This window comes from Hesperophylax consimilis, chromosome 13 (assembly GCF_061612785.1).
Source record: "Hesperophylax consimilis isolate HC1 chromosome 13, BYU_Hcon_1.0, whole genome shotgun sequence".
Classification (NCBI taxonomy): Eukaryota; Metazoa; Arthropoda; class Insecta; order Trichoptera; family Limnephilidae; genus Hesperophylax; species Hesperophylax consimilis.
In genome coordinates, this window is record NC_142848.1 from 4,339,813 (window position 1) to 4,360,160 (window position 20,348).

At 35.5% G+C, this 20,348-nt stretch overlaps 1 protein-coding gene across 2 annotated transcripts in view; it reads right to left on the reverse strand.

Annotated features, from left to right (window-relative positions):
* Positions 1-20,348, reverse strand: part of Mcr (macroglobulin complement-related) — a 155,827-nt gene that overhangs the window by 17,512 nt on the left and 117,967 nt on the right. For both annotated transcript variants that reach the window (XR_016303000.1, XM_089638742.1), the window contains exons 4-19: positions 19,875-20,043; positions 17,964-18,076; positions 17,587-17,727; positions 16,600-16,828; positions 15,457-15,656; positions 13,744-13,836; positions 11,022-11,246; positions 10,101-10,287; positions 7,349-7,524; positions 6,643-6,753; positions 5,624-5,764; positions 3,823-3,972; positions 2,826-2,965; positions 2,023-2,186; positions 1,257-1,480; positions 240-416 (exon numbers count right to left, since the gene is read on the reverse strand). Coding sequence is in view for 1 of the 2 variants with exons in the window: in XM_089638742.1 (XP_089494868.1) it covers positions 240-416; positions 1,257-1,480; positions 2,023-2,186; positions 2,826-2,965; positions 3,823-3,972; positions 5,624-5,764; positions 6,643-6,753; positions 7,349-7,524; positions 10,101-10,287; positions 11,022-11,246; positions 13,744-13,836; positions 15,457-15,656; positions 16,600-16,828; positions 17,587-17,727; positions 17,964-18,076; positions 19,875-20,043 (2,640 nt within the window). In the remaining variant the exon portion in view is untranslated. The remainder of the gene's footprint in view (positions 1-239; positions 417-1,256; positions 1,481-2,022; positions 2,187-2,825; positions 2,966-3,822; positions 3,973-5,623; positions 5,765-6,642; positions 6,754-7,348; positions 7,525-10,100; positions 10,288-11,021; positions 11,247-13,743; positions 13,837-15,456; positions 15,657-16,599; positions 16,829-17,586; positions 17,728-17,963; positions 18,077-19,874; positions 20,044-20,348) is intronic.

Genomic DNA, 20,348 nt, shown 5'->3' on the forward strand with positions numbered 1-20,348 from the left:
ACATCGCAGAAGAATATACACTTCACAAGTTTACTCGAGGCACATCTGTGCTGAATCAAAACACTTCCAATTGCATCGACTGACTGAATTACTTCAGCATTCCACTTTGACTTCCACCAACTCTTCTAAATCATACAAGGAAGGAAGACACAAATTGATTCTACTCTAGTTAACCGCCGTTTCGCTGCGGATAATCGAGGATAGCTGTTCTTATACAAACTATTAGAAACTGTACGCACTATTCCAAACTCCTCGACGTGGACAAATTTGTAGTCCGGTGATCCCGCTAACACGACGGTGGCCTCGATGGCATCCTTCATGTAGTTGAATACTGTGGCGCGCACTCCAATCTGCTCCCCCTGGTGGCAAACGTCTGGCATCTCCAGATTCATGAAGAATGGCAACACTCCTTCGTACTGAAAGGAAAAATAAAATTAATTATTAAAGATCACAACATGCAGCTTTGGTACGTTTTACGAAGACGTCCAATTAGTCTATGCAGAACATGAACTTAAAATGCTCTGGAGAGAGTTATTCAAGAACAATTTGCAGCTGCGGGGTGAGGGGTAAGATGTATGAAAAATGCAAAAACCTACATAATTTTTTTACATGACCAATTCTATTCCCTGTCTCATCAAAAAATCATTTCAAAACTTTGTCATACAAGATGGCTGGCTGCCAGGCAATTTCGCCTCAGCCTAGAATTGGCTTCAATGTTATTCATACAAAATCGCACTAATTCTCTGTCTAGGGCTTTTAGGTTCATGATAGAGACAAATCTGAGACAGCGCAATGATAGACTGGTCTGCAATGAAAAGTGGCCACCAGCACGGAATGAGGATGTGCGGAGTTATTTATCTTGATTAGTTTTTAGGGTTATAATGCAGTGTTGAGCTTCCTCCTGCTTTAGCCAACATTTCGGACAGTGTTACAGTATCCATCATCAGGGCGTGCAGAGGTGATACCGTGTTGCGTGCGTTAATAATTAGTTAAATTAATGTGGTTTTCGGCATTTAGTTATGGTGTAAGTACCTAAAGCAGCTAGAAATTTGCAAATTCACGTTGTGATTTTATTAGAATAGAGTAATATTTGACTTTTTATTAGAATAAATAGGTTGAAAAGAATGACTTTTTTAAATTCCTAGCTAGTAAATGAGAATTTCCTCTCTGTGGTGCTGGTAGCTTCTTCAAGATGAAGCAACAGTGCCGGCCCGTGGTGTGTAGCAACCACTTTCATTATAACATCAAGCAATTACCTCGATAGCCTTTGACAGCATGCCGAAGCCCAGACTGGGTGACATACTGAAGGCGGAGACCATCCAGTGCGCAGGCCTCTCCGGCACCTCCGTGTTGAAGATGAAGTGGCCGTGGGGGCCGATGTTGATGTCGCGCCATAGCCACACATTCTCGTACTGGCGCTGGATGCGGTTAAAGCGGAACTTGCGGAAGTGGGTGAGCTTGGAGGACTTGTCATTGTCGCCTGCAAATATGAATCATTCATTATTTGCTAATCTGAACTATAAATATGTGTCTGTGTAAATTTGACACAAGGTTATAAATTTAAATCAAACTAATTTCGGTTGTCTGTGCTGTGCGTTAGTACTGCGTAAAATCTGGTTCAGTGAAATAAAATTTGCTTTGAATTTAAGTGCCAATTTTAAAATTAGAACTGACCGTGTGAAGAATTCAGACAAGTGATAAAGGAGGTACTTACCTATAATAATAATATTTTAACAGAAATTTTTTTAAAAAATGATTTTCAAAATTGGAATCATAATATCCCGCGATTTTTTTACAAGTCTGCGCTAGTAATATACTTTTAACATAAAATTATGTAATTGTCAATTTCAAAATTAGAAGAGATTTGACAAGAATTCAGACTATCCTGTGATTTTTCAGAAGACTGCACTTGTATATAAAATGTTTTAATTTCTGTCAAGAGGTCACTCATCCAAGTGGTCTGCTTACCGAGCTTAAGTTTTAATACAATGATTCAAACTCATTAATCAGACAGTAGCTTACATGCAGCCTCGTCAGTTCCATCTTCGCAGTCAAAAATCCCGTCGCACTTCTTCTCGATCCTGAAGCAGCGGCCGTTGAGGCACTCGGAGTAGCCCAGCGTCAGGTTGCAGTACTCGTTCCTGCGGCTGACTGCCACGTCGCTGAACACCACCAGACCTGCGTATCTGCAGAGTAATGAGGCCATGATTAAAAACATGTATTAACAAAAATTGAATTGAACCCTCAAAACCTGGATGGGAATCCGACGCATTTGTCTACTTGTCTACTGACTAGTTATGTCCACATATCTACATGTGAAATTAACCTATAGGGGATGGACTCCTGCATTTGCAGTGTTGAAGAATCGTGCTCACGCACGGTAAGAAGCACTGCAATTGCAGTGTCATTCATTTTACCTTAGAATATTACTTCTATTAAGTTAGTTAAAAGACAAAAATATCTTTATATTAATTGAAGTTTCTTGTGGGATGACTTGGAAAACTTCCAGACCTGATCTGTCACATTATATCCAAGAAATTCTCCTAGACAGAAGGTAAAAGTTTAATTCAGCCAGAATACTCAATTGAAGATTCGCAAGAAATTCAGTGGCAAATATCTCTAGCAAAAAAATATGCATCTAATTGAGGCTCACACTACACATATATTAAGTTGATATGGTTGTCTCTTTTGGACAGGTTCTAAACACAGAGAACACTGAACACTCTACTAAATCTCAGCATTCCTATGCAGACACCAACACGTCTCCGACCATATGAATAACAAGAAAGAATTGATGTAACAATTAAGTCAACTTGTATGCTTACTCGAAAGTCCTGTTGGCGTCTATTCCGAAGGTGGAAGACGGGAAGTACACCAGCTCATCCGGGTTACCCTGGTGGGACATCCAGGTGTGCTTGAAGGTGCCGTTGGTTTGCTCGTCGAAAGTGGCCATCTTGGTAATCACCTAAAAGTTATACGAGAAGTGTCAGTAATGCAAACAGCCCAAACGGTAATAGAGTACATGATAAGGCGGAAGCTTTATGGTAACTGCTTGATAATATATGTACAAATATTTATTGAGAAGGGTTCATTCAAAATCTATTAGGTTTGGTAACCGTAAAGTTTATTTTTTGAGGACAGAAACGTGGAGTTATCAGGTACTTTTTTATTGTATGTATACCATTTTAAATGTACCCTTGTTAAAACCCATGGAGATTTTACTATGTACTAATGGAAAAATAAACAAAACAATATAAGCAGTTTGTACGACTAGGTACATAGTTAGATACATACATTATACAGGGTGAATCCTGTCTATATATTGTACATTCATTTATACTAATAAGCAGGATCCGAATTTACAGTAGAATTATTAGTAAAATGTTGATTATTTATTTATTTATTTTTTCATGTAATTATATCATTTGTACTGCAATTGCTACTGCAAATCCAGGCACTACTGTGTATTAACACAAACAGTTATGAGAAAATGCAAAACAACATAAAAATGGCCAACAGTGTCTAATGTCTTATAGAGTGTTAGCAAACGTTGATTTGAAACAAAAAGACAATTAATTAATCACATATTTCAGTTAGAACATTTTGAGAAACCAATTAGTTAAGGATGCCAACACTAAATAAACGTGTTTGGATGGAATAACTGCGAGCTAAAGCTGATTCCATGTTGTGTTTAGCATTTCTTACCGAGTTATAATCCTCATGGAAAAAACAGAAAAATTACTGTAATTACATGAATATAGATTGGAAAATAACAGATTATTAGATTTTAATAAATGTTTGTTGGTTGAAGTATGTATTTACCTGAGCGTAGGTGAGTTCATTTCCAGCTTGCATTGTGTAGAAAGCATTGTCTATTCCCGAGAGTCCCACGTATGAGCCGGGTTCGCCATAGATAGCCACTTCTACCTTCTCTCCGGTACGGGCCTTGCGATTGTTTATGAATACAGTGAACTGAAAGGAAATGATATTTGCCAATTAAAATCCAGTTAAAAATGTATGTAACACGTTTTTGAAAATATTGGTGATGGCTGTCTCATTTCCCTCATTTCCAATCTTCTTCCTATTGTTCTATTCAGGACGGGGGCCCATTGCTTTGAAAAGGCGCCTCCAGGAGTCCCTATTCTTGGTGACGTCAGGGGTCTCCGATTTCATTGAAAAAATTCAGCATAAATTTCTAAGATATATTAACTATAAACTCAGTCTATCTTTAGAAACTTTAAATTAAAACCACTTGACGAAAGAGATAAAATTATTAAAACTCTCAGATAGAAAACTTGTTTCTGACTTGACTTTTATTTTTAAAATTGGTGACGGTATTTAAACAATCCCGATTTTCTCAGCCTAATTACCTTCCATATATGTACAAACCAGAAAAACCTGATTGAAAATACTTTTTAATTGCAACAACAATGTAAGGACTGAGTCATTTATATATTCGCTTGTACCTAGATTGCATGCAGTTGGCAATACTTTCACAGAAATAACAGATGGTTCAACTGCATGGAACACCTATAGTTACAAGAAGGCTATAATAACGTATCTCAATAATAACAATAAATGTTAGCATAGTACTATTCTTTTGCATGTGTTCTATATAATTTAAATAGCAAATTTCACCTCATGATTACTATTCCACTAAATTATTACGTATATCACATGTTTGTAAAAGCCCATATGAGCTTATAATATAAGAGGGTCATCCAGAAAGTAAGGTTACAATATTTATGTAGGATCCAAAAGCGTTTGTCTTGAAATTGAAATTCACAAATATATTAAAACAATTTTTCAACATAATCGCCGTCGAAATCGAGACATTTCTGTATTTGGGGCACCAGCTTTTGTATGCGAGTGTCATAGACCTCCGCCGCCAGCTCTTTCAGCCACTATTTCACAGCTTCTTCGACTTTCTGATCATTGGAAAAACTTTAGGTGACAATATCCCATCCAAACGATGTCAGCAGCTCCTGTGAAACTCGCGCGGTATGGGGCCTGGAATTGTCATGCAGGAGGCTGACTCCCCTTCTGCGGTTCTGAATGACTTCTGAGATTTTTTAGGGTATTGCAGTAATCCTCTGCTTTAATGATAGGCCCTTTAGGCATAAAATCTACCAAAAGGACCCCTTACGGTCCCAAAAAATAGATGCCATTACTTTACCGGCTGAATGGATTGTCTTGAACTTTTTGGTGGCAGGGGAAGATGAATTACGCCACTGAAGTGATTGTCTTTTGGATTCTGGGGTGTAGTGGTACATCCACGTCTCATCCCCCGTCACGTTAGAGTCCAGAAAAGCTTCTCCCTACTGTGCAAAATGATCCAAAAATCTCGTACAGACGGGAGGTGGCGGGAGTGCGCTACGAACTCTCCATCGAAAGAATTTACTGTGACTGAACAAAATGGCCGACAAACCAGCGGGACTAAACAAACTGTCAGTTAGGATCCCCCCTACACGCCAGGTGTGCCAACTTTGAAACAAAAAATTTCCCCCGGCCTCAGGAGCCCTTGTAACCTTACTTTCTGGATGACCCACATAAACAAATTACAGGCTCAACCTCTCCTCGCACTGGTTGAGCTGAATATAGTAAAATATTTTCTGTCGCTTACATTATTCCTGGAGATTCCGTTGACAGGGACAGTGATGGAATCTGCCATGGTATCGCCATGGCGACCAGCACTCCAGACCACGATGGTGGCTGCGGGGGCCATCTCTGCAGACAGAGTCACCGCAAAGGTTCTAATTGAATCCTGAAATAAATCAAATTACATATTAGCTTTTCACGGGAGCAATTATTGTCAAGAGTTCTCCTGGTTGTGACAGTATTACTAGGTACACCAGATTTCAGATAGGACACACTCTCACTATCGCCTAACCCGTGGTTTGCACGTAACTTAAATGCGAGTCGTTAAAATTTGCTCCATTGTGTGCAAATTTGAGTTCGGTGTAAGTAATGATGAATTTTATTGATTGGTCAGAACTTTTCTTCTTAAATGATTGGCTTAGAGACGTGACCTGTTAAATTAAGCATTCTTATTGGTAAATGTATTTCAAATTATTGCCACCAGGGTTTATAAAATATATATACAGTTGAACTTGGTTAGAACGAGTTCACGGATATAATGAGCAATTACAAAACGATATTTTAACTCAGCCTTATCTTCATGTAATTATTGACTGTTATAACGAGGTCGATTCACTGATATACCGAAAAATAATTTTGTCAACACAATTTCTGAATACAAGTTAATAAGCTTTAATAATTGGTTATTTATTTATTTATACGTGACGGCTGCTCGCACATGGGTTAAGTGAGAGGCAACCATTCAGAATTTAAATATTACTTGAAACGCCTTTAGGCACATTTAGTGAATAGATTTGAACAGCCTTATACGTCCCACCATTCTGTTCTCCTATCCCCACTGCTTATCTTCATATCATTCCCCAAATAGAAGATGCTATAAACCTGGTTCCGAGCAGTTGGGACTGTTGTGCGACAAATTTAGTTGAACGTCATAAAATCACCATCTATCAGATGAAGTTGGGAGGCTGATGAGGAAGGGCTAGAAGAAGGATTTTATGCATGCGGGTCTTGATTAAAATTAATTTAATTTGAGTAATTTCTCACCTTCATATTTTCTTGGCCAGTAGTAAGGATGATTCCCTTGGACATGACCAGATAGTTAAAGAACTCCATGTAGAAGTTGCTCTGGACGTGCAGCACTATGTATTCACCGACCTTCAAATAAAACAAGTAACCACTTAAGTATTTATATATTTAACATTTCTATCAGTACATTAGGTACGTATATTTAATACAGTAATGCAGAAATATAAATCTAAATAAAAAATTAAAAGAAAACAAATGTGCAAGAAGGGGATGAGTGGAAGTGAGAGAGAATGCTTGCAGATATTATATAAAGAGATGAATGCGAGTCTCGTTTTCTGTGGTCAAAAGTCTGTTCCTGAATATGCAGAAATCAAAAAAAAATTTGTTCATTAATTTGTTAGTTACTTAATTGGCCACCTATAAAACAAATTTGTAGATGTAGATTTGTAAACATGCAGATGTAGATCTGTAAACATGCAGATGTAGATTTGTAAACATGCAGATGTAGATCTGTAAACATGTAGATGTAGAACTGTAAACATGCAGATGTAGATCTGTAAACATGTAGATGTAGATCTGTAAACATGCAGTGCATATCATCTAATCAATCTAGAATGTGGAGTAACCAATCATGAATAAATTCAAAATAAAAATTGTAACAGCTGTCAACAAATGGGGAGGTCTAATAAAAGAATTTATTAATTTACTGAGTAATGATTTATACCTTGGCATGTTCAGTGCTGGTGAAGACTTTGATGTGATGATTGTGTGGGGAGTGGTGAGAAAGAAGCAACAGCTCTCCTTGAGCGCGTTGTCCCATGGCGTCCCTGAAGTAGGCGGTCAAACGCATCTGCGAGATGTCCTTCAACGTTTCCTTGGCATTGGGCGCATCATCCAGACCTGCCATCAAAGAGATTATCATAATAGTTTAACAGATGTAATTATGTCTCCATAAAAAATCTGTATGTATTACCAGCGTAAAAAGAAAGAAGAGAAAGGCGTGACTTGATTGAGACTTTCAAAATTTTGTACGGACGTTATAGTTGCCGTGGCATTCAAGAAATCTTCACCACCAACAAAAATATAAATTTCCTTGGACATTCAAAAATACCCTTTGCATCCAATCATGGAAACCACTTCATTTATATACATAAAAATATATGGTGGTTTGTTCAAAATCTTAATCTCCAAAAGTACTTCACCGATTGCTTTGAAATTTTGACAAAATGTTGCATTCGAATACGCGTGTTTTTTCAAATTATATATATTTCATTGAATCGCTGACAGCCCTAAATTGTTAATGCCAAGTTGCGATGCCTACTCAGCTATTCCAAGTACAATTAATTTAGTGGGTAACAATAAACTCACTACTGACTATTATTATAGACACCTAATACTTCGACGTATGACAGGTCTTATACAAGCCTAGTATAAATTAGATTAATTTTCTCCTATTCCGCTTCACTCTTAATATGCAATATTTCACTTTCAAATAAATGGATTTAGCTTTATTAATTCAAAACATGATTTATTATGTCGGGGGAGACGGAAATATACGCACTTTTAATTTTAATTTCGTTTATTAAGTCACTTACGCGATATGTCAATTAGTATGCGGCGCCGCCGAAAGCGACTATGTTCATATCAAGAGTTGGATTATATTCATAATATCGTAATTCATACCTACAAAATATTTCATAGACACTGCTGCCAACCAAAAAATAATTAGTATTGCCATATAAAATAAATAATATCATTGTGTATAATTAATCCATATTAATATGTAAGTCGATGTATTATTTACAACAAATAATCAACATATAATTAAATAAAATAACCCGAATAACAAACAAATAGAATAAAATGTGATTAAACGTATTCCGTTTAGGTAGTTTAGGTTAGGTTAGAACATGGAAAATAGGTATTAGAATTAAATCACAAACCAGTCTATACAAACCTAGCGTAGCCCACATACTATTTGAAAACTGGGATGTAACTCTAAAGGGGACGCGAGCAGGCGTTATTAAAGGGGCATTTTTTTTTGCTATAGAAAATCACAGTTAGATTAGGTTAGGTTATATAATATATATTAATTTAATATTTTCAAGATTTTATTTTCTTTAACTGAATTAGTTCGTAGGTAGGTACTGTACCTAACCCGCGCACTGGCTAGGTAAATAACTAGTTGTGGTATTTCCGGCAAATGTCATATAATTTTGTTTCTTTGAAATCTCGTGTGACATATCGCGTAAGTGACTTAATAAATGAAATTAAAATTAAAAGTGCGTATATTTCCGTCTCCCCCGACATAATAAATCATGTTTTGAATTAATAAAGCTAAGGACGGGTTGTTTCGGAGAATTTGAACAATTCATCAAATTTCAACGTTCATTTTTGGGTTCTGTGAAAGTCCAATTCAAGTTCTGTTATTATATCATTATAGGCTGGTTGCTTGACAAAACTGAAATAAAAACAGAACTTGAAAAAATCTTTCACAGAACTTGAAAATGAACGTTGAAATTTGATGAATTGTTCAGATTCTCCGAAACAACCCGTCCTAAATCTATTTATTTGAAAGTGAAATATTGCGTATTAAGAGTGAAGCGGAATTCGTAACCTTTACCTAATTAGTTCAACTATTGTTACACTGGTATATATTTCTTTTGAATTATGCATTGTCTTACTCGACTTATATTAATAACTGCATCACTTGCAATAGTGTTTATGTGTACGCATTAATTGTTCTTTAATTTATTGCTATTATTATCCTGTTTACCACTGTACGCTTGTAATTCGATTATCACTGTATTGTAAAAGCCATTTTATGGCATTTGAATAAATAAATAAATTATATAGATGTCACCTGTCAGGTAAAAAAATTTTTTTTTAAAAAAACAGCGACATCTGTTGGACGTAAAAGCAAAACGCTTTATTGTTTCTGTGTCTGCACAGACAAACTGCGCCACAGCAATGCGTGGCGGTATAGAGCTAGTTGAAAATAGAGTAGTGGATGCATGAAACAAACTTCAATAACATATTTAAAGCTCAAAAATCAGATATGAGCACATCAACAGAATGCTGCCTGCTCATATCTCAATAATATTATAATTTAACTTTTGGTGTGCCGATGCAAAATTTTCGACGTACACCAGCTGATTCTATTTTCGTAATAATAACTGTTGTTGTACTGTCTTACCCTATAATGTGTTTATTTATTTGTATATTTAGTAAATAATGTACCCTAAGAATGTTTTGCCGTTGCCGATAGGCAAAAATCATTTCTCTGAAAATAAGTAGCAATTCTTGGGAAACTTTTTATGGTAGATTGTATAAAAACACAGGATATTGTAAGACGGTACAATTTAAAAATATTATTGTAATTACGAATATAGAATCAGCTGGCACACTGCGAAAATTTAGCATCAGCATGTGAAGAGTTAAAAACAATGATTTATACAAGTGGTGTATTATTTTACCCAGCTGTGTCTTGAGGTCAATCTTGAGATGCCAGATGCCGGGGGTGCTGTCATCCATACGCAGCTGCTGGATGGGCAGGTCACGGCGGCCCCCGCCTCGCATCTCCACGTTGCTCTGGATCTCCATCATGCTGAGCCCCAGCTGCAGGGGTCGCAGGGGTGAGCCATCGTGGAACGACGCAGCAATCTGCCAATAATAATAATAGATGTCTGTTTTTAAAGCGTAATGGTAAGATCCATTCTTATAAGAATCTTATATTTTACCCATGTCTTGAATAGAATACTAGAGATGGTCCTATTACTGTCCTGGTTACATAGAGCCGGTTCCTTTGCTGTCACTGGAACCATCGATATTATTTCTCCGAGAAACTGGTTATTTTTTGAACTTATAGTTTTATATAGTGGAAATAACTAATTTATATAATACATCCAACAATGGCGTTAAATAAACAATAATGTGTTTTATTCATTAACATTCTGCAGTGATTTTCATACAATAGAACCTCAAGTAGTCCCAGAGAGAGGTTTTATGTGACGTCATCATTCTAGTATTTTTTGTCTTTTATATTTTCATACTAGACATACGAGAAGGAAGAGGATGATCGTCGATGACGTACATACAACCTTTCTCTGGAACAACTATATCTCCCATTATCCTGTACATTATTTTTATAGGGTGTGCATAAAGAAACAAAATACATAAAAACTAGCTTACATGTACCCAGCGGTGTTCGGAAACTTTTCTCTACTTCTATAAATGCATGTATTATATATATAAACCTTCCGGAAGAAATTCTCTAAATAATAGTGACCCTATCAAAATCCATTGCGTAGTTTAGAAGAACTAAGCGCACATACAGACAGCAACTTTGTTTTATACTTTTTAGTGTAATATATTAAAATAATAGTGAGATTACTTACATAACAATCAAAAGGCATAGCTGGCTTGAAGACTTGGGGAGTTCCTCCAAGGAAAGCCACGTTGATTGAGGAGTTAAAGATCCTGGCCACAGAGTATCCCTCGATGATCTCATCCAGGAAGCGTTCTCCGACCGTTGCTGTGATGATGACCTCCATGCCGTCAAGGGACGGAACAAACTGCTCAAGATCCCGCATTGGGTAACGGAATTCATAGGTTCCGTTGAACTGAAAAAAAGGTATTTGATATGAAAAAGATATAATAATTATTGCGTATGAAACCATTGTAAGAATCTGCAGGTCCCAGAGACAGGCAATCAAGAATAATGATTAAGTGGGTACTCCGGTGGAAGTGTCCTATAGGCAAAGCGAGGAAGAGGTGGCCTGACTGCATTGGATTGGAGCAGGACTTGGCAGGACTTGGCAGGAGCAGGAATTGGACAAGGCCTGAGGATTGGAGACGAATGGTCGGGGATCGGAAAATCTATGGAGGAGGCCAAATGCCACCCCTAAAAACGTAAATCTACCCACCAAAAAAATGTTTTGCACTGTATGGGAATTATACCCCTAATCATCCCAAACATCAAAATTACTTGAATACAGAGAATACGGACATCAACAACAATAGCACTTATACTTTACAGTAATAAACTCGAACGTTCATCGAATAATCGTTTTCCTGTATGTGTTGTTTATTTCTTCCAGTCCCGAAATAATTTCATACAGCTAAATTTCATAAACTCACAAAAATAAATTGCATTGATCGTTCCTCCACGCATCGTTTTGCTCATATAATAAAGAATAACACAAGAAGTGCCTTGTGGTCGTGTTTCATGACCCAAATATTTGCTTAATTGGGCCTGTTTTTCCATACAAAACTGTGTTGAACTGAAATTTAAATGGGATTCAATGTCAGGCAATGTAAGCGAGATGGAACGCTGGGCGGTAGGGCGAAATGGCACATCGGTTTGGAACAATTATTTTACTATCGCTGCCAGATGCCAGAATCTAGCTTTTTTTATATATTCCCCCATCCATTTTTTTCCACATTTTTTTTTTTATTTATTATAAATTTTTTAAGAATACAAGATTTATGCAGTCCCACAAAGCTGTCACACATGACGGCTTGTCTGTAGGTTCTACAAATAATATATATAAACATTTTTAATACATGTATGACACAAAATTATACAATAAACAATATCACAAAATAATATATATCAAAGTACCTACCTATATACAAATTATTTAGGCAGGTACGTTGAGATGTTCAGGAATACATCAATAATAATGTTCAGAGATACATTGATTCGTCGCTTATTAGCCAACGCTTAGGACGGGTTGTTTCGGAGAATTTGAACAATTCATCAAATTTCAACGTTCATTTTCGGGTTCTGTGAAAGTCCTATTCAAGTTTTGTTATTATATCATTGTAGGCTAGTTGCTTGACAAAACTGAAATAAAAACTGAACTTGAAAAAATCTTTCACAGAACTTGAAAATGAACGTTGAAATTTGATGAATTCTTCAAATTCTCCGGAACAACCCGTCCTTAGTGTTTTTGGGGCAGGGTCTCTCATTATTCTGAGGTTTAAAAGAATTATTAAATTTATTGAAAATCTCTGGTATTAAATATTTAAGCGTTCGGCTTCCATACTTATTTGTTACTCTTGGAATAATGAGGCCCTTATTTTCAGTGAATCTTGTTGTGTGATTATGCACCGGTTGCTTTTTATATTTGCTATCTCCCTCATTATCCATTATATTTATCCATTTATCCATTATTAAGAGTTTATTTCAATAGGACCCTTCGAAAACGAAAGATAGAGGTTTTACTGTAGTTTTTTAAGACTTTGGGCTATTTTGTTGGCTGTTGGGAACGACTCACATGGTCTCACATAAATCATTGTATTTCCCTTACTGTTGCAGTGAGAAATATAATCTGAATAGTGTTATAAAAAAAACACCATGCTTTATATGATTTAAGATTTTCACAGCCAAAAGTATTTTTGTTATTTGATTTTGGGGTGTTATGCCGTGTTTCGCTAACTCCTTCTTTAGCCAACGTTTCGGACAGCATTGCAGTGCCCATCATCAGGGCAGATGTGTTATTTGAGGTTGTGGTGAAATGTGAGCTTATGTATGAGCTGGCAACACGGTATCACAACCTCATACATAAGCTCATATTTCACCACAACCTCAAATAATACATCTGCCCTGATGATGGACACTGCAATGCTGTCCGAAACGTTGGCTAAAGAAGGAGTTAGCGAAACACGGCATAACACCCCAAAAACAAATAACAAAAAAACCATGCTTTATATTCAAATCTAGAAGTTAACCACAGAAGAATTAAAAAGTGCATATTTATGAAACCAAAGGTTCTGACAGCAATTTGAAAAATACTTTTATTAATTATCTTTATATGAAATGACAAAAAAGTCGATCACTAATTTTAGTTACAAAAAATTTTAAGTGAGCCATTTAAGTTTTTTTAATGTTTGTATTCAAAATTTTAATATTTGAAAATATGAATGATTATTTCCAATAATATAATATGAAAGCTTATTTCAAAAACAGTTTCCAGTTTTCAGATACATTCAGAAATATTACATTTTTTTGGATATTATTGCAAAGAGGAAATACTCCAACCTTCTGACAGAATAGTTGAAGAGTTAAATTTTATACCCAATAATCATACCTAATATGAATAAAAAAGAACTTACAAATCTCAAAAATGGAAGTAAATCATTCCTTCCACCATATTGGTATGTGTTGTATGGATCTGGTTTAATCATCCAGAATGGATACTCCTCATCCTGAAAACAACACAAATAATCACTTGTTACAAAATATGCTTAATAAATCAATAATATTCTGTTGTGCCGAAAAAGTTTCATTTTAAACATATAAATTGCCATCAATAATAAAAATTTTAAAAATCTACAACCTGAAACGGAACTAGAATCGGTGTTTAACGAGGACCTTTCAAATGTCAAAAAAGCAAAATGGTGCTTGTTGGCAATTTGAACAAAATACAACATGATATTATATATAAACACCCCAACTAGATTTTGGGTTAAATTAGATCCATGTGAGTTAAGATATCACTCAGTATTAACTTCTCAGGATAATTTGTTCGGTTTTGGGAACAAGCAGTTATTACCCGTAGAGTCAATTGGTTCGCATTCCGGAATAGCTCATATGTTCTCATAGAAATCGTTATGTCTCCCTTACCGTCATAGTTAGAAATATGAACTAAACATTGTTAAAAAGAGAAAACAACAAGCTTTATATTCAAATACAGAAGTTAACCATAGAATAATTAAACTATACACCTATATGCAGAGATGTGCAAAATGGGTACCCAAAACCATTTGAAATGCAAAATGGAAATGGGTCAAAACTTTTCCATTTGAAAATGCAAAATGGTTTTTAGAAAAGCATTTCAAATGCAAAATGCAAAATACCTTTTTTCAAAATGCATTGAAAATGTAAAATGGTTTCTCAGGTCAAACAAATAAAATAATTATAGAATTTTTAAATAATTTTGTCATTTAATAATGGACATCAATGTAGAACAAACATATTACATGATGGTAAATCCAAAAACACCACGACTACAGATTATGAAACCACAAAAAATTTGCGCGGGACTAATGTTGCCAACGTAAAAACATAGAAACTGCTATCTAGCATTTAATATTACAGCGTCATGGCCCCATGTTCAGTATTTCAATCAGTATTTTTTGTAATGGTATCACTCAATTGCCAGGGCTCCTACCAGGGAGCAACTTGACAAATGTAAATAATCTCTCATAGCGAGGTTGAGGACCGACTGATATTTGGGGCTTATGAAAAAAAAATGAGTGGAGATAGTAGTAAGAATGTTGCAAAAAAGCATTTAAAATGGAAAATGCATTAAGAAAAGCATTTAAAATGCAAAATGGTTTTTAGAAAAGCATTTATTGGGTATTTTCCATTTTGCATTTCCATTTGAAATGGATTTATTTGAAATAAAGCACATCTCTGCCTATATGAAACCAAAGGTTTCCCGACTGCAATTTGAGAAAGATTTATAAAATTTTGTGAATTGTTTACTATTTCTTTTTATATGAAACAACAAGAAAGTGAGGCGGTAAACTTTATAATAAATACATTTGTCTAATAAAATAAGTGTTTTTTTTTCATTATCAGCAATTTTAGTTTAGTCTTTATATGAAAAAACGTAAGTTTTCGTGTTAGATTTCTAATAATAAAATTTGAAAAATATTTTATCACCTTTCAAAAACCAGTTCATAAATATCTCATTTATTTGGATTTTATTCGAGAAGCGGAAATACAAACAAATTCTTAGACTTTCTGACAGCATCTTTAAGAAATATAACAGACAATAAGCCAGAGGCCTGAAGGGTTAATAACTTATTAATTTGACTTACAAAATTAAAGTGCCTTTCCACGACTTTGGAGTAATCGTAAACATATCCCGGTTGATTGAGAACATCGGTGGACATGGGCACGGGGCCATTGTTTATCAATATGGGATTTCCGTTTTCATCCAGTTGATTTTTGGCATTGGTATCGTACATATTTGGGTTGGTGCCAGTTCCAGGGTAGTATTGATTCCTGACATATTGTTCTGGAATGCAAAATATTTATTAATACAAGAATGAAAGATACACAAGAGAACTAAAAAGTCTTCCAACCAAAAAGTTTACAGTGAGCGCACCTCAATGACAACTCTATATACTATATGAACAGTACAGAAATAAATAAAAAAATTCAAATTAGTTTGGAATTAGCTATTTTTAAAACAAGCTGTTTTGATAAGAACAAAGATTATATGTGACTAGTTGGGAAAAGTAGCTCCACCGACTATGCAGTTACTTCTGTAGGTATACTATGGACGAAGGTCGCTGAAGTAGCACAGGTCAGGGACAACAGGAGGCGCCTTTTTTTATTTATTGTTTTTATTTTATTTTTATATTAACTCCACACAAGAGGCCCTGAAGAAAATAATTTCCCTCAGGGCCTATATCATCTTTGGGGATGCTGTGTGGAGGGTCTTTTTGTGGAGAGGAAGGAGTGAACATGGGTTTTGAAGAGTCCCAAGTTGTAGGAGGGAGGAAACACAGAGGCCGGCAGTTCGTTCCACAGCCGAGCTGTTGAACTTAAGAACGAATCGTAGAAGCGACCCATTCTCATGTGACAAATGTCAACCGTGTACAAATATTGGGCGCGCGTTTGGCGTGTATCCCGACTACGCACCGGTGCCGAAGGGATCAATGACGCTAGTTCCTCAGAGCATCTTCCATTGTAATACCGATAGAACAAGGACAGCATACCTACCTGACGCCTGTGCTCTAAAGATTGCAGTCCGTTTGTTAAGATTGGGGAATCTATCAAACGGACCGCCCGTTTCTGCACAGAGTCAAGGGTTTTTTTCAGGTATTTTGGGGCTCCGGACCAGAGATGGCTGCCAAATTCGACAGTAGGGCGCACTCTTGGTGAGACGATGGGTGTTATTGGGGCGATCCAAATAGGATAAGGGCAAGAAGATGATGAGTTATGTAAGTACTTACCCCTAGCCAATTGGTCCCTTTCATTGGGTAGTGGCACCCCAAACAGGCCTTGATTGTTAAACTGCCCCTGCTGGTCATAGTATTGTGGCCGGAACTGCGGGATGGGTCGGATGGTGGCCTTCAGGGTGAGGTTGCCCTTTACGGGGGCACCGGATGTGAAGTTGGCCATGATGCGTCCGTAGATGTACGGATCCGTGTTAAAGAAAAATGCCGGCATTGTCACGTTGACCTGACGAAGAAAGGAATTTTTAATGAATGTTGAAACTGCTTTCACCAATAAATATTGAGCCAATGCTAAGTTTAGAAAAAATACTCTTAGCGGAACTCAGTGAAGAACTAATGAATAAAAAAAATTAATTAAAACTTTTAAATATTTCATAAAAACAGTTCAACCATACAGGAAGTTTTATGAAATCAGATGATTAATATGAAATGTTATGCTGCGTATAAACAGGGGAAAAAGCCCGCGAGCCATACCACAAATTATTGGAAAGGAACCAAGCAACCGTAAGAGGTGTGTCGGGTCATTTGTGGATCACGATTTTTTCTCTTGTTTAAAAAAACGTGTTGTTAAATTGGGAATAATACATCTGATTCAAATTTAACTTAGCAGTTGCTGTTCGGTTGGTGAAAGTGACCATGGCAATGAAGTTTACAGCAAGTGGGTGAAGTGACTTATACTATCGTCAGTACAGAAGAAAATATAATTTGTAATTGCTTTATCAAGTGGATACTCCATAAACTGAATTTTCTAAAAAAAATAATCTCGAAAGAAATCCATAATTACGATGAAAAAATAAAAGCGGAAGAATTGGTATAAGTGTATTATATTGAACTGGCAGATAAAAACCTGTTTGAAAACTTAAACGATTCTTTTTGAAAAAAAAAAACAGAGGGCGCCACCTCCGTTTACAACAATCCTAAACTGTACAGTCATTAAGATAATAATATCAAATTGGTATATTAATCATTGAAATAAGTTATTACCTCAAAGCGTGTCTGGTAGTACTCCTCCACAAGAAAAGTGGATTCTTCGATCTGTCCCAAGGCATAAACCTGCACAATCCACTCTCCGAACACGGGCTGGTCAGCCAGCTTGTAGTCCAGGCTCACCGTTCCCAAATTAGACTGAAATGAGAAAATATAATACACAAGGGGAGCATAAATTTTGTCCCCACCCAAGAGACCCGAATTGGTGAGAAGACAGAGTGGAGATAGAGTATACGACTGAAGAGGTAAGTATAAAACAGCAATTTATTTCTTTATTATTCTGAGCTAGTTGCTGGAGATGTAAACAGATATGTTACAGTTACTATATTTTTCAAGACTTTTTATCTTTATATGGAGAGAAAAGGAATTCTTACCTGTCTAGAAAGCCACCTCTTCATGATGTGCCTGTGAGGGTCGAGGATATAGACATCGATGGCATTGTTGAACGCCTTCAGCTCAGTGTTGATGGGGATGGTACGGAAACGTACTAGAAACAAATACACAATTTAACTAAAAACAAAGACTAACCTATTGAGAATTGAAGTTTTTATCGATAAATTGGGCACTGAATTTTGATAAATGAATAACTTTACTAATGGATGATGAATAAATATATTATTTTCAATTAACTACATAACATTAACAATTATAGAAGCAAATACAGCAATATCTAACCCCACTTATCATTTATAAAGATGAAGACATATTTTATTCCATGTTCTTTTATGAATATGTTGATAAATTTTGATATTATTTTTTAAAATAGTTCTTAGTTAAATACATAATTATGTTCCTGATCCTTAAATACTGAAAGTACTCAATTTCTTAAGAATCTCAAACACTTTTAAGGTTAAACGCGACGCTCGTTGTATTCTACGTGTTCACAGATGGCGTTAATTAATTAATTTTGTTTAAATACGCTTTTGCAAGGTATTGCTTTACAATATTAAGACAAATCATTTGTTTGCGCCCGTATATACGCAATATGAATATGAATCAATAGTTTTGTTCGTTTAAAGACTTAATTCTTTCGAGAAAGGCACACAAATACAATATTTTACCGATGATTCAATCCAATATTGTATTTGTATGCCTTTCTCGATAGAATTGAGTTTTTATATGGACAAAACTATTTATTCATATTCATATTGCGTATATGAGGGCGCAAACAAATAATTTGTCTTAATACTGTAAAGCAATACCTTGCAAAAGCGTATTTAACCTCTCAGAAAAGGACTTTTATTTACTTTGTGTTCCTTTGCGAACTGTCAAAACGCGGAAATTTTTGTGTTATTCACGAGTTTTGTTAAAAGCTCCATAACTCACGTTTTGGGAAACGTAGCCTCATTCTAAAAAATGTTTTGGAAAGATTATAAAATTCACTATCGTATTGTTTTGTTATACGTAAATATTTGCGTTTCTAAATATACATTTTCTGAAAACGTCAAAAATATGTAAAAATCGCTGACCATTATTTCAAAGCTGTGAAAAATGTACTTTTTTCTGAGTATCATAAAGAAATAACACTTTATATATTGAAGAAATATAATTAAAAACTATTGGTCACCTCAAAATATTAACCGTCCAAACTAAAATATTTTTAATAAATTATTTAAAAACGCAATAAATTACGAACGAACAAGCTGACAGATTCAATCGACTTAGATAATGCACCTTTAGATTCCATAGATATTTTTGAATGCAGACGCGTAGCGTTATTCATTATCGATACTCTGTTTTTTAAATCATGGCAATCCGTATACTAGTGATGGAAATAAATCGATTTTTGTAAAATCTCGCGCGCTTACGTGAAAAGACGTACTAATGTCTTGACCGCTATTATCATATTTACGTCTTTTGACGTTCTAATGTTCCGAGTGGTTAAACAAAATTAATTAATCAACGCCATCTGTGAACACGTAGAATACAACGAGCGTTGCGTTTAACCTTAACATTATTGTTTATGCTTTCATAGTTTTCTATTGCAGTATAGATTTACTCAATTGTCCAATAGATGTCACTAATATTTTTGTATTTTAAAAATAATACAACGCTAGCTGTACCTGACAGATAAATGGGGTTGGTAGAGGACTGGTTAAAAGATTTGAAGTAGCTTTCAAACAATACTTCTGCAATATTCTTTCCAATAGATATCACTAATATCTATATCTTTTAAAAATAATACAACGCTAGCTGTACCTGACAGATAAATGGGTTTGGTAAAGGACTAGTTAAAAGGTTTCAAGTAGCTTTAAAGCAATAATTATGAATTAAAGGTTCGTTACCTGTTTGTCCTTGCATGTATACAGGTTTATCCATTTGTATAAAGATGGTCATGAACCTGCGAGAGAAAGTGAGATAAGTCTCGTTGAGGAAAGCTTTTCCATCGAAAGGATCATCATACAATCCTTCGATTCTCAACTTGTAAACTCCAGGAACTGACGTGGGGGGCACCTGAATGAGAAAATAGAAAAATTAGGAACAATTCAAAGGAGAAAAAAATCGTTCAAATAAATAATCCTATGAAGTGAAACGAGGAGACATTGCAAAGCATCCAATAACTCAAGGAGCTTTACTAACTCATTACTCATTAGCCTCCGAACTGGCTAAAAAAGTGGCCCTCACCTTCGAATTAATTTTGTGGCAAAAATTCTAAATCTGTAGTGGTGTGTTTAATCTAATATCTCTTTTACCATATGTTAAAACAAATTTATTTTTATTGGATTAAGTTATGTTGTGTGTTAAAAAAAAAAACCAAA